Genomic DNA, 14,965 nt, shown 5'->3' on the forward strand with positions numbered 1-14,965 from the left:
TATATCGGCACAAATGTCCCCAAGAAACACCCTCTGCTCAGAAACATCCTCCGTTTCTGAATGATTCTCTACTGTATGTTTCGCCGTTTTCATCCAAGTCATATAATATCATGTCATCAAGTCACTTTTAAAATATTTTTTAATGTTTGATGACTTATGACCGATAAACTTCTGAGCACATCTCTGGTAAAACAAAAAACAAAAAACAACTGGATTTAAAGTGGTCCTTTTTTGATTCTTTGTGAATAAAATTCTGGGAATCTTCAAAGTTGGAAACTTTGGGATTTAACGGTTGGCTCTTAACAGAGACCTATAGTTGGAAAAAAATACATATTTTAGCATTATCCTGACTGAAACAACCAGATTTCATGTAGGTACACTTGAATATCTGCTATTCCTCAACCACATGCATACAGCAAACCGCACACTGCAGGGCTGAGGCCACGCCCCCTACATGCACTGTACATTCCTCCATCACATGTTCAATTCAACATTTACAATGGGACTTTTTGGGGATTTTTGGAGGTGGGGGTCATTTTACATAATTTCTGGATGTGGTTGGGGTTTATATATAATATAATATTTACCTCAACATTTATGTTTTTGTTGATCAAAGAAACACTCGATTGTTCAATAAAATAATTACACCTCCATAAAGTTCAACTTACAAATCAATCTTTTGAAATGTCATGGGTTGTTTTTTTTTATTATTTTGCATGTATGTCTGCTTATGACAAAACAAAATGTTTTTATTTGTTTGAATATGATAGTTTCTTAAAAATTACGCTCAACTTACAGTTAATTCCTAAAAATTTTCATTACGTCCATGGAGAGTTTCCGATTTGGAATATTTCCAAAAATTCCCCAGCTTAACTTCCCATTGACAGTTTCTGGAAATTAACCGGAAATGTTCCACCCCTTTGCAACCCTGGTCTGGCAATGGAATCAACTAATTGATTATCAGTTAGCTGACTAAGTATTTATAAAGTCAGTTATTTCTTTTAAAGACTTAAGCGTGCCTGTCCTGTGAAGATAAAGCATTGACATGAGGAGAGTACGGGTGACGTCCAACAGGAAGGATCACAAATGACAGTAATCTTGCCTTAATGCCATTTCCCACTGAGGCTGAGCTGATTAGCTGCAGTACAAACCAGCTACACCTGCCGCATGCACTTATATGCCATTCAGAAAAGCACTGACGGATAGTAGTAGAAAGATTTGTAATTCACAAGTGGGGTGTTGATTCAGTGCGACTCAGTCATTAAAGGACAAACCTTTTCTGTCTTGAGATTTTCAGAGGCTTGGCGACTGTCATCACTGACTAATTTCCCACATGTAGCCAGCAGGGGACCTGGGGAGGGTGAATCAAAATGGGAAACAACATTTTCCTTGCCAGTCTTGTTAATCAATACCTCCCTACTGAAAAGGAGACATTTGTTTTGTCACCTAAACCCAGAAAGACTTGCAGATCAAATTCTCTGACCAAATAATCCCTTGCATGAGCCTGATGCCAACTGATTACAATTTAATGTTGAGCCTTACAACCAAAGACTGTTGAGTTAAAGAGATAGTGAGCACCTGGTGACATCTAGTGGTCAAAGGGAGAAACTGCAGCATGAAATTCCAGTTCCAGTTCTTTAAAGACGATTTTTATAGCTGCCAGAAACACATTGGCCGCTATCAGCAGCAAACAAAAAACAGCCAACTCTATTTTCAATACTTTAATATCACAAAATAGTCAAAATAAACCAAATATTGTACAGTGGCAACAATCTTGAAAAACATAATTTGCAAAGGCTTTCCCAAAACCATATCTCTGGCCAATAAGATAAATTATACCAAAGAGTAAAATAACCTTAAAATCTTAAATATGTGACCGGGATTAAAAAAATACATTTCAATCGTTCTTCCTGTGTGCATTTATTTTACCAACACATGTCATAAATGTTGGCAAGATGACCTCTGAAATGAAATATTAACGGGGCAAAGATGTGTACAAATATTTGTTCTACTCGCTGGATGCAGACGTGTCCTTTTTGCATAATAAAAAAGGAAAGAAACACAGTTGGCGCTGAAAGCATGTGGATCTGAGTTCAACTCAAATATGCAGGACACAAAAGAAAAGACTGGCACATATATACTGCAAGTAATCAAATACATTCAAATAGCACAACCAAATGTAAAGCTATGACATCACAATCGAGACAGATATTTATGCAGAAATTCATAACACTGATTCAGTTATTTCCAAATGTTGATTAAATGACTTTCTGCATGTTACATGAGTGAAATTAAAGTTAAAAAAAAACCCGGAATCTTTGCAATTCAGGTTTGCAAAACCTAAAAAAAGGTCTTGTACTAAAGTTTCCATGTTGAATGATTTCGTGTGCTGATTGCGTAGATAACTAGGGTAAAGTAATCTGAATTGTAACATGTGAAAAAGAAGCCAGATCGTTCATCAACTGACTACAAACGTCACTGGACCATTTGCTTCAAAACCTTACAACTTAAATCTGTCATGCTTTATATTTTAAATGCCATTTTATTGGTCTTGAATGTGCTGAACATTTTGTGATGAGTAAATCAAACCTATGTTTTCCGTGTGTTCAAAAATGCCCACATAATACATAATTTTAATAAACTCTTTGAAAGCTGATTTGCTGATGTAGATCAGACCAGTTTCCTTTGTTCGTGAACAGCATAAACAACCGATCAGAGTTGCGCATATCGAGAAGACAGTTGTGCTTCTTCCTGTTCCTACTGCAGTCTGCAGGGTTTACGGTTCTGTGGTGCAGTAGCCTTTTACTGCAAAAAGCGACAAGTTGCCACTATTTGTTATGTCTTTGTGACTTAAGACTTATCTGTGGCCTTGAAAAATGCATTTAGAAGCAGGAATGGAGGTATTTTATACTTTTTCTTTTATCTCAGTTTGGATTATTGGTATGAACTAAACATCCTGAAGCTATCAAAATCACATCAGATAACTCTTTTTTTAAAGTGTGAAAGTAAACAAAGATCCAAAAATCAATAGCAATTTTTCCCATGACATTTAAATTTTACATAGCTGCAGAACCAAAACCCAGAGGTTCATATACACAAAGCTCTACTGTACCATCTTAAAGTATGCCAAAAATGCTGGTATCCCTAAAGGCGTTTAAAGTCGTCTATTGCACGATCCCCTCCAATAAAATCAAGTACCGAGCTCAGCTGGTGGAGGAGCGCTGAACGACACAGACAAGAGAAAAGAAAAAGAGCGAAGATAGGGAGAAATGTGGAGAAAGTAAATGTAGCAAAGAAGCTGGTTTGTGCGTTCACCTCTTTGTCTTTATGAACACATCACAGTTTGTAACACACTTTAAAAAGCAGCCGAGAGGAAGTGATTCTTAAATCCAGCTGCAAGTGCTTCTCCAAACAACAAAGTTCTTGATCGTCCCTTGACAAGGAGTTGAAAAAAATATTTTCCTCAACAAGCTCCTCCTCAAACAAAATGCCACAAAACATTGACAGCTGTCCAATAGAGAAGGTTCGATGAGTCAAAAAGGGGTAATTGAGAGGTCCTTTTTAATGCCAAAATGTGGGACAGTATGCCTGCAAAGACTCCTTAAACACTCAGAGGCTCTCTGTCTTAATGAGCAGTGCAAGCGTGTCATCACTGTTCCCATACATTCACACTGCAAGAAGTCCAAAGATGTGAGATGAGTAAGGGAAGCAGCATCTGTGATCGCAAAAATCAAAAAGGTCGCTCCACTGTGGTCCTGTCCTCGAGCCGATTGAACTGGCAACAGCTGAATTTACCAGCATGTGGCCAACTGTTTTTATCACATCGATAAAGTACAAAATGAAATCTCAAGGCCACACTGTGGAATTGTTATCTCATCCTCCTCCCCCACAGAAGTTTGGATTTTGACAAAGCAGACAAAAAGTTGATCCAAAATAACACGAGTACCCGGGATGGTGTCAGTGTTCAAGTGAGTTCAGAGTCAGGAAGGTTAAATGTTGGCTGCATGCTATAATAACCCTAAGAACACAGACTAGCTTTGAAGAGTTATTGTGTAGAGTGTATGAAAAACCTGCTATCTGCGCTTCTTTTAACTCCCATTAAACTCTGGATCCTTCAAAGGTCACAAAAGGGTCGTAGCACTGAACGTGATGGTGGTGATGGTTGAAGGAGACTATAGCTTCAAGTTGCTGAAGTCCTTGGACACACTCTGCAGGTAAGCATCATGAATGGCACTGAGGAAGTCTGGGTCGTTCTAGACAGGGTGGAAGTAAATGAGAGAGGAGTTAGCATTTTTTTTCAGTAGAATTGTAAAACTCTAAATAGGTCTATTATAGTCTATCAGATTCACAATAAAACACTTTAACTGCAGGAATTCCTTTCAGAATCTCTGTAACTTTGTTAGGTTTAGTCACAAAACACCATCAATTGTTTTATTTGGAACGGTTTCTTCAGCAGAAAGGATAACAAACTGTAGATAATGAGGTCTGTAGATTACCCTGAGTAACATGGATACTGTTTCAGAAAGGACAAGCTACGATTGCATTATTTAAATGTAATTTTTTTAATCATCTGAGCATCACTTTCTAGTCCACTCAGCCCAATAGTTGTCTCTCTGTTTGCTTACACCATGATTCTGAGTGTGACTTGTGTTGTTTTGATTGTGTACGGACTACAATAGCACATTTCCTCCATAGAAGTCAATAAAGAATGAATCTGAAGCTTTCTAAAACTCGACTTGGCAGTTGTTGACCAAAAATTTACAGAAATGATGGAACCAGAGGAACTAAACCAGGAACTAAAAATCCCTAAAAAATTAAATATATATAAAAAATAGGGGTGCACCGAGCCTGACCTGTTGATTCCGATTTTGGCCGATACAGATTTTTTTATAACTCACAGCTGAACCTTCAATGTTTGAATCTTATTTTATTGAAAAACAATAACACAGCAGCATTTTTCTTTAACAAATAAAAGGAAATCACAATGTCTGAGGTAGTTAATAAATGATTGAACTTAAAATAAAAAGCAACAATTTACAGGACAAACTAACAAAATAACTGCAACCATAAATAAAGTGAGTTTTTGGTTTCGTAATAGTACAACATACATACAACTAGGGATGGGCATCGATTTTCGAAAAGTCATTAAATCATAAAAAATCGAATAGTTCATCATATCTGGAAGAAAAAAAAAGTTGTATTACTGGTGCCTTCCGCACGGGGGCAGCGTAGCATTTGATGATACAGTGTGGCGGCTAGATGCCAAGCTGTAGAAGAAGAAACAAACAGGGGAGAGGATGTTGTCCACGGCGGGACAAGTTAGCCCCCAGAGGGGTTTAGAGACCCCGGAAGTGACGTTTGGTTTTCACCATCGTCAACTGTGCACAACGTCAGCAGCTTAAAGCAGCATGACTAATTATGCACAGGGTCCCCGCTAATCATAAACATAGTGATTGTGAATTAACGACATCGCTAACTGTGCACAGAGTGTCCGGTGCTTGTTGTAAACAAACAGAGATGTCTAAGTGAACACCTCCTGCAGCAGCAGCACATACACACTGTACTGGTACAGAGCTAACTGTAGCTAACGGCGGCTCTTCTTAACAAGCCGGCCTCCGGTGTACACGCAGACGCACTTTCAAACCTTTGCGGAGGTAGATAAGATCGCTAGATAAGATCGGTTTGACGTAAAATAATTTGCCGATCGCCGATCCTGCAAAATTAAGGAAATCGGTGCCCCTAAAAACAGAGCAGTCAAGACCTACATTTTCACACAAAAGAACAGTTATCATGTTTGTACTTACTGCTGAGCAACTGATGTTCGAGTGGATGTCATTTTTTCAAAAGAAATCTCCACATATAATAGCTGCCCTCAGATTTGTTTTGGGCCAATCAGCAATTCTAAGCCCAATGAAATCCACCTGAAAATATCCTAAACTATCAGCGAGTACTAACTTTGGACAATGGGCTCTTTTGCAACCAGGAATGTAGTCTCTGGTTCCTATGTTCTAAAGAAATGTCTGCATCCCTTCTTGGTCCACTGAGAAAATTAGCCTTTAAACACTAAAATTAGAACCAATATTCTGTTACTAGCTTTCCTTTCAACTTAAAAATGTAATGGTATGCTAATAAAGAGAGCTAATAGAAAAACAGCTTAAACTGACAGTTTTTTTGACTCCAAGAGTTCTGCTTTTATGTATTGTACAGCCCTTTACCTTAATGAGGTGTATGAGAGTATCCTGTAGCTGTGTTTTGCTGCAGGGTGCTTGTGGAGGCTCTACAGCTCCCACAGAGACGGAGGAAAGTTCAGAAGGGGCAGGAGGGACCACTGATGCTGCTGCTGCTGTTGTTGTTTTACTGATGGTCTGCTGGAAGGCGCTCGGGGAGAGAAGCACAGAATTCGCCGGCCCTGGAACAGCAAGACTGGGACTCATGGGGACAGCCTGAGAATAGAAAAGGAAAGGTGTGAAGGGAGAAAGGAGAAGCAGTTACACAGGAACAACTAAAATACTGGATTAGATGTTTGTTGTGGTATGAAGTAATACAATATGTAGACACTGATGTAGGTAACACTGGAAAACAGCTCCACAAAAATAGCTCTTGAGAAAACTGTTGCACTTACAGACATTGGTTTGATCAGGTTTGGAGGCTGAGAGAAAACATCCATCTCCTTGCTGTGCTGGAGAAGCGGTTTCCCCATGGGCTCTTGGAAGCTGTGGGGTGGGAACAGCGCGCTCGGAAGGAAGTTGGGTGCAAGGATGGGTTTGTGGATGTCCGAATTCACAGATGGCACTGGTGCTTTGAGGGTGCCGAGTATTTCCTGTCCCAAATATGTCATAGGAGCTGCTGATGCTGCTGCAGGAGGAGGCGGAGCCGCACGAGGCTCTGACCCAGCCGGCAGCACCATGAGAGGGGAGACGGAGCACCGAGGTTGGGGGTCTGACCTGGGCACCACTGACTGGAAAACAGGGCTGGGGTGAAGTGCGTACGGAGCTGGGAGCAGGCCGGGGACTTGGTGCCGTTGACTTGAGCCAGGGTCCTGGGCTGTGAGATGGGGTGGAAAGAGTGGGTTCTGGTGTGCTGGAGTGGGATAAGACTGGCTCTGGAGGTAAACAGTGGAGGGGTCACTGGAAGCAGTGGTGGTGTTCTGTGTGGGCATGGTGGGCAGAGAGGGGTCCTTAGGGAGGGACGAACCAAAGAGCTCCTCAACTGTGATCTGCTTCACCATTGTGTGAGAGCTCTGCGGTAAAAAGAACAAATCTGTGAGATGTAGTGGAAAGAAAACGCATATTATGCAATATTTGTACGGAGCTCAATTTCAGCAGATTACCATTGTTTTCTTCAATTTCTCAGCCATTTTCCATGGTTTTCTTGATAATAACCAAAATCATTATCAGGAAAACCATGGAAAATGGATAGATATCAGCTCTTAAATTAAACTTTTATGAGCCATTTTTTGTTATCATTATATTTGTCCAAACAAATGTACCTTTAGATGTACCAGGCATTAAATGAACAAGAAAGCAAGGAGAAAACGAGGGTGGTCTAATATTTTTTTCCATGACTGTATGTCTGACCAATACTATCCTTTGACTATCATTGGTCATAGTTCGATTGACATCTTACCTCTAACTCACCTGGTTTAGGGGTAAGATGTTGACCATGAATTGTCTAAGGTCATTTTTTCAGCAAAATGCTGCTTTTTTTCTTCTCCAATTAAACAATCTTTGTCAAACTCAATTGTCAAAAAAAAAAATTATAATTAGCTCTGTACCTCATATAAAAATTGAGGCTGAATGAGTGACAAAATATACTTCTACAGCAGCTTTTTTCAACCAACTTCATATGGGGTGACAGTGACACCCGAGATAAAAACATGTACCATCTTTGTCTGCCTCCACAGTTTCTGTATGTAATAGTTAACAGGCCGACTCTAAATAAAACGGTACAGATAAATTAATAAATATCACACCTTTCCACATGTTTTTGTATTGCATGTACCTTTTCAGGTTGAGGTGTGCTGTGCACGTGGTCTGTGGTGTTGATAGCGGCTTTTACATTAGGCTCTGCTGATGAATCCGTTTGAGCCTGCAGCAAACAAACAAAGGAATCAGAGTTTTTCCCCCCACTATTTCAAAAAGAACCAGAGGATTAATATATAGCTTGACAAGAAATAAAATCAGGCGCTATCCCTAGACGTTGAAACAAATGCCCTTAAAACTAAAAATAAGCATAATTTAGTTCCACTGTAATGTCAGAGAATAGGTGTGGCTGTTAGTCAGACCTGTGAAAGTGTTTCATTCATTGTTAAAGAGGTATGGATGGAAATAAAAAACTGCAGATGCTACAGGCCATGTACAGTCTGAAACAAATTACTGTTCTTGCAAGTATAGACTGAAATGACAATTAATGGCTGTGTTTAGGCAACAAATACCAAATGCCAGTTCTAAAAATACCTAAGCAAAACAGTGAAGTAAAGTGCAGTCCATTTATTGTGTGTGTGTCAGCCTCCTCACTCTCTGGTATTCCTCCTTGGCTTTGCTAAGCAGTTCTAGTATGTCGATGGGGCGTGGTTCTGCGACACCATTGGTCCTCCCCGGCTCCGCCCTTTCTGGCGACTCTCTCTGTGCATGGTCTGCTTCTAGTTTCACAATCCTGGGGGAGGGTTAAAGCGTGACAGATAAGTCTAAACATCGAATTGTTGTTTGCTTTGTCATAGTGTGGATTCAGACAGAGTACAGGTCTCAGCGCCTCTCTCATCCAAACACAGACGCAGTGTAAACATGTTGGCTACTTACTTCACCATCAGCTGAGCGATGCGTTGGCAGTCCCTCTTGTCATAGAACCAAATACTGTAGATACCCACTGGAAGACAAACACTTTATATTACACTGTGTAGCGCTGGTGGCATTACATTAGAACAAACTCTTTACAAATAAACAACAATTTTAATCAATCTGAATAACTCATTCCAAGGTTATACATTTTGTTTAAAATGTAGCTTTTTACAAAAACAACAATACAATCATATGATACAATGAGACCTAATGCTGATTTACATTGCCGAGACCTATTATATATGGCTTGATCTGAGCATTTATCACTTTTATTAATCGAAGTGCAGCGTTTCAAATCGAACAGTTTGTCAGCAGCTAAAACAATAACTACTTATTCTACATTGGTTCTTTGTCATTTGAGGGTGTGTGTGTGTCTATGTGATGAAACACTGGTGTATTCAAGGTCCCTCAAGAGGCTCAGGTAACCTAGCAACCTGAATGTTTCCCTCCCTGTAGCATCGACTGCGACCACGGGGGACATGGAGAAGTGTAAACAGGTGTGAGTGTCTAAGTACACTTGTCTCTCTCTAAACACTTGTGAACGTCAGGCAGCGAGTTTATCAGGACTCAAAGAGGATCAAGACACAAATAACCATTAATCATCAACATCTCTCTGACGAATCCATCTTCACTGCGTTTGACTCTTTAATCAAACTTCTATCTATTTTATTTGCATTCAACCTTCATCGTTCCTACTTCACAGTGGAGGGAGGAGTCCTAGAACCATCTTGAAGATATTTCTATCTCTCGCTCTCCAGATCAGAAACCTGGAATCTATACCACAGCAACCAAACCTTAACAGGAGCGCAATCACAAAGACCGACAACTGCTGACTGTGAACTACCAAAAAGCTAAGCTGCATTACTGAAGAACCCTAATGGACTGAAGAAAAAAACCTTTTTCTGAGAGAGAGAACTTCACCAGCAGTCAAAACCAGCCAATGGAATAAAAGCCAGAGGACAACACTATCAGACAGCATTTTCTCAGACCAGTCTTCCAACAAGTGTTTTATGAAACAACTGCACACAGTTTAATTGGTCTGCAATCCACCCCACTCAGAGGAATTAAAATGCTAACAACAGCACTTGGACTCAAGTGAAGCTACTGGAGAAGCTGCTCTGGCCTGAGCACAAACAAGAATTACATCATGTCCTCCATACCAGGCAGGCTGATGGGCAAACCCAGTCCAAAAGGGGAGCAGTCTACTTTGACGTTGACCATGGCGATGTTGTTTTTTCTTATAAGCAAACAATTGGGAAAACCGTCTAATTCCTTATTCGTCGCCTTGATGAAAGTCCTATTCAGACTTCTAATAGATTACCTTGGTGGCAGCGCCGTTAGTTACTTTCTCAAGATCTGAGGAATTTCATCACTGCTTTCTTTTCACCTTTTCTCCTCTTTCCATAAGGGGAGAGAAGTTTGACCGTAGTGTTGGCACCTCACTTGATAACGTCACCAGTAAAAGGACAATTTATATAATAACATATTTAAAAGAACAGTAGTCAGATTCATAATTAAAGCGATTAGTGTTTTTGGCTGTTGCCCCAATGCAGAAGAATATTGACAGAGGCCAAAGCGAGCTGAGACTTTTGCAGTCTGGTAGGCCTGCCTGAGGCCATGAGTGGAAAAACCTCTTCAGATGAAGTTTTCTTGCTAAATGAGACTCCAAGACGCCGAAATGACTTCAAGCAAAAGGGAAAAGAAATGTTCCAGAGGACGTTGGGGAGGTGTTTGTTTGGCATTTTCAGAGGTATCATTATTTTCTGTTCCATTTGTGTGTGTGTGTGTGTGTGTGTGTGTGTGTGAGATACTGAATGTCACATCAACACCTACACAGCTGTCTGCTTGCTAAGTAATCATAGTATGTTAATTTCTTAAACAAAATCTTCTCTTCACAGTAGTGTTTCATTGTAGTTGAGCAGAAAAATCAGATTCTGGGGCAAGAAGCAATACAAACTATTGCATTGACAGTAGAGGATTTTTGACATTTTGCAAAGCTTTTGTAATGGTGTGGTGACATAGTTCAGATGAGCATTTTTTCTGGGTTAATGTCAGATGAATTTTAAGAATCTTAATGTTGAAAAATGTCTGAGAATGGTTTTGATTCCGTATATTGGACTATTAAATATAAATATTGGAATAATTATTTCCAATTATATTCATTTAGTCCACTCTGACAGACATGTCTGTACTGTGTAGGATATCTACTGGTTTAGGGCTTCAATTCAACAAAATACTCACAGTTGCCGTTCCTATAGAGAAGGAAGGGATCCTGCAGCTGGAACTCTAGGTCTTTGTTGATCGGCTCCACCAGGTTCTCTGTGCTCAGTCGGTTCATGATGGTGAAGCCATGGTGAGGCGAGGCAGACCTTAGTTGAACAAAGATGGCAAACATTGTAAAATAATACTCAAGCAGTACAAAACATAATCATCACCTCCCTAATTGCACTTTACAACATCTAGTGCACTCCATCTAGTAAAAAGTGACTTGCCCGATTTCTTTCATGAACAAAATCTAACATTTTTGACATACATTTCTTTAAAATATAAGATACTAAAATATTACATTATATTTAAAATGTAAATCATTTTTAAATGTGTATATGCACAGTTTAAAATTTCAATTATCATATGTTTACATGAGGTAGTGGCTATGTCATTATTCTAATGTTTATGCAATAAAAAAAGTGCTGCTAATTTTTATTATATTTTTTTATAATCATATGTAAAGTGTATGCATCAGTAACTTTTGAACTCTCATTCTACCACTACCACAATAATACTGATAATCGTGATCATTTTGGTCACTAAAATTATGACAATAAAATGTATACTGTTTTATCTCTATTTCTTCAGTTTAACCAAGCCAACAACAACAAAACTATCCAACAAACAAAAATGAATGTAAAGTTATAACAAGCAAATCTTCATACATAAAAGTCATTACCTTGTATATATATTATTTAGTGTAATAAACAATTTCAATGTCAAAACTATGGACATACAGAATCACATGGAGTGAAATGTGGGAACAAGGCTGTAATAAAAAGCAGAAAAACGAGATTTCTCTCAACGAACCGCAGTAAATGTTTGTTTACAAGACTGTGGCCTGCTCATGTGTGCAGAATACGTCAAACGGCTATGCAAAGAAGCGTAACTAAACAAGTAAACAAGCGTCACGTCGCTGTGTTACATGAACGCCAACGACACTATGCTTACCTTGTATAAACAAACAGGGTGCCCTCGATTTCGGTCTTCTCCTGTAACGACAAGTGACGTCATGAGTGAAAAACAACAACTGTTAATCCAAAATGTGCCTCTACACGCAATAGAAAGCGTAAAATACGCTCTTTATTTCAGGAAAAAGTTGTTTCAACTCCTTATGTAACAACCTATTGGAATAACCTTATTAATAACCTTAACTGGAAAAAGAGCTGTAATTTACCTTCTAGATCATGTTCTAGATATAAAGTCAATAATAAGGTTAAAGAAGTATCTTTTAAGATAATTCACAGAATTTACCCATCTAAAGTTTTATTTACAATGAGTTAAGAAAGACATAGACTTAAACTGATCTTTCTGTGAAGGACACCCTGAAGATGTTTTTCATTTATTTTGGTCTTGCCCTTTCTCAACTAAATTATGGGAAAATATTTGTAACCTGATTTCTTTTTCAATTTAACCTCATTTGTCCCTGTGCATTGAACATATACGGTTTGGTTTCACTGACTTTCCTTTTGCAAAAGAAAAACAATACTATATCATCAATCTCATGATACAGTTAGCCAAATGGCATATCCATAAATGTCGTTACGTTAATCAAAAACTTCTCTTTCTTGTCTTTGAAAATGAAACCAAACAATATATTAAGTCTATTAAGAAATCTACCAACATGAAAGCTATAAAAACTTTGAATTTATGTACACTTTACATTGTTTTTGTATGAAAGCTTGCCTCTGTATTGTTGAAACCCCGACGGCTTTTTGTTGGTGTATTGTCTTGTATAGCATAGCACCATGTTGCTTTAAAAAGTAAAAAAAATATATATATATTAATAATAACTAGAAAATTTCCTCTGGGGAAATTCTGAAAGGGCCACGGGGGCTACTGCCGGTGTGTGTACACTATGATGAGATTCTTCAGAGATTTCAAACAATTAATACTAGTAATGTTATGATACTATATTATGTACAAGGAGCACACCTACAACAATCATTCCTTTTCAAGTATTTATTGATACAGCAACCTATGCCCTTTAACCTCAAAATGTGTGTGTGTGTGTGTGTGTGTGTGTGTCTAACTAAAATCACATAAAGTTACTGCTGTGGAATCTTCTAGCACAGTGACAGCAGGTGGACAGACAGGAATTTCTGGCCACGAACTGAAAGCATTTTTGGCAAAACCATAATACCTATCACTGATCCGACTTCACTTTGAGTGTCCTGAGTTCAGCCCAAACAGCTACATATGTTTTTGGTGAAGAAAAATGAAGAAATAGCTTCGTAAGAGTGATCTGAAAAAGTGTTAAATATGCTTTTCTACAGAAATCTTCCTGCGTTTTTAATATGGCTGTCAATGAGGCTGTTGGTGCGTGTTGGTGGCGCATATGTACGTCCTACGGTCAAACTATAACTCTGACAGCTTTACCAGAGGATTGAGAGTAAGAAGACAAATTTTCCTATGTTTCTATGTATAAATTATTTCTGTAGAGTGGAATTTGCGGCCTGGAGCGCAGTTTTCAAATTAATTTTTTTCTCTCCCTCTGCACTCTGGCGATGATGTCACACACTGTGACAGGAACATTCCATGCAATACACATCCATTATAATCTCAGAATTTCTCCAATAATGATCATGGTCATTGAACAGGGATTGATAAAAAACGATATGACCTATCGAAACGTGGATTAACACACAAATACACAAGACTTGTGTCTATTGTGTGGAGTCTCTAGGTGAAATTATGCCGGAGAAGTAGACGTTTGAAAATCTCCAATAATTGTTCTATTTCGCTCTTTTTTGTTCGGCCGTCCCATCCACTTCAATGCAAAATTTTGGGCAGTTTTCGCGACTTACGTCACGAAAAATTAATATTCCGTAGAGAAAAGTAATAGCACATCGATCCCGATCAAGCCGCACGTTTTGATATATAATGTATCCTGCAACTCTTCGAGTTGTAGGACTAGTAGAGGGACGAAATTGTGTCCGGAAGAGGAAGTAGAAAAAATCCACAGTATAACAGCAGTGCTCCAGCACTGGTCCCTACAGCTATTGCTGCTATTACTGTAGGGACCAGTGCTCGGTGCGATTGCCCCGTGGCCCTAATAATCCAAAACGTGCTGAAAATAGCAACAACCGCTAACCGTTGGCGTCACTAGGTAACATATGTTAGCTGTGATAAGATAACGCTGACTCATTTAAGAAAAGTAACGACAACAGTAACATTATGGCGCTGACTGAAAAACAGTACACATGTGAACATATGGGGATATGTTATATTTTTTAAAAAATAGTATAGTTTCTTAGTGTTTTCTAATGTTATCTAGGAGCTAGCATTAGCATGCTAAGTGACTACTTAGCATACTTTTGATTGTTCATCCTCGAAATTGTTTTGCGTATTTCGGCAAACTTACCCATTCGTTCGCTTTGGAGTTGAAGTTGTAGAGAGCCACCTGGCCTGTAACGTCGAGCAGTTTGTTTATGTACGGGTCTTGTCTCTGTAGAGCTGCTAAGCTCATCATCTGTCCAGCATTTACGGTCTCCATCTTGGATGTGATTGTTGCTCCCGCACGGACGGATTTCTGAGGGCACTTATAACTTCCGCTCTCATCGGCTCTCAAAAAAAAGTTCCCGACACATGAATTTATTCCGCACAGTTTCTGGAGTCCATCTTTTTTTGAAAATACACATTTTATTTACAGTAAAAACTTAAATTATATATGATATGTAGACAAGCTGAGAAAGCCAGTTGAAAGTGCAATCATAGGAGCTTTCACAGTTTGCCATTTATGTTTCTAGACCATTTTTAAATTGTGAATTTTCTTTCTACAATGAAAACTATTACTATTTTTAATTTACATGCAAATAGACTGTTTTGTACTTTTATTATTTATTATTTTTTCTGCTGTT

The 14,965-nt window shown here is 38.8% G+C and overlaps 1 protein-coding gene across 1 annotated transcript; it reads right to left on the bottom strand.

Annotated features, from left to right (window-relative positions):
- Positions 1-1,959: 1,959 nt before the first annotated feature.
- Positions 1,960-14,626, bottom strand: dcp1a (decapping mRNA 1A). The gene is made up of 9 exons (XM_059333817.1): positions 14,470-14,626; positions 12,057-12,097; positions 11,079-11,206; positions 8,799-8,865; positions 8,517-8,655; positions 8,002-8,088; positions 6,623-7,240; positions 6,216-6,443; positions 1,960-4,253 (listed from the first exon to the last, which is right to left on the bottom strand). Exons 1-9 carry the CDS (start codon positions 14,599-14,601, stop codon positions 4,173-4,175), a joined length of 1,521 nt encoding a protein of 506 aa, XP_059189800.1. The 5' UTR covers positions 14,602-14,626; the 3' UTR covers positions 1,960-4,172.
- Positions 14,627-14,965: the final 339 nt, after the last annotated feature.

This window comes from Centropristis striata, chromosome 5 (assembly GCF_030273125.1).
Source record: "Centropristis striata isolate RG_2023a ecotype Rhode Island chromosome 5, C.striata_1.0, whole genome shotgun sequence".
Classification (NCBI taxonomy): Eukaryota; Metazoa; Chordata; class Actinopteri; order Perciformes; family Serranidae; genus Centropristis; species Centropristis striata.

Bases quoted from the DNA above. Each gene is read 5' to 3' on its own strand.
- dcp1a (XM_059333817.1), bottom strand. From the start codon at position 14,601: ATGGAGACCGTAAATGCTGGACAGATGATGAGCTTAGCAGCTCTACAG. The intron at 12,098-14,469 runs GTAAGTTTGCCG...TTGTCGTTACAG, and splicing joins ACTCCAAAGCGAACGAATGG to GAGAAGACCGAAATCGAGGG. The intron at 7,241-8,001 runs GTACATGCAATA...TTTTTACCGCAG, and splicing joins GCACACCTCAACCTGAAAAG to AGCTCTCACACAATGGTGAA.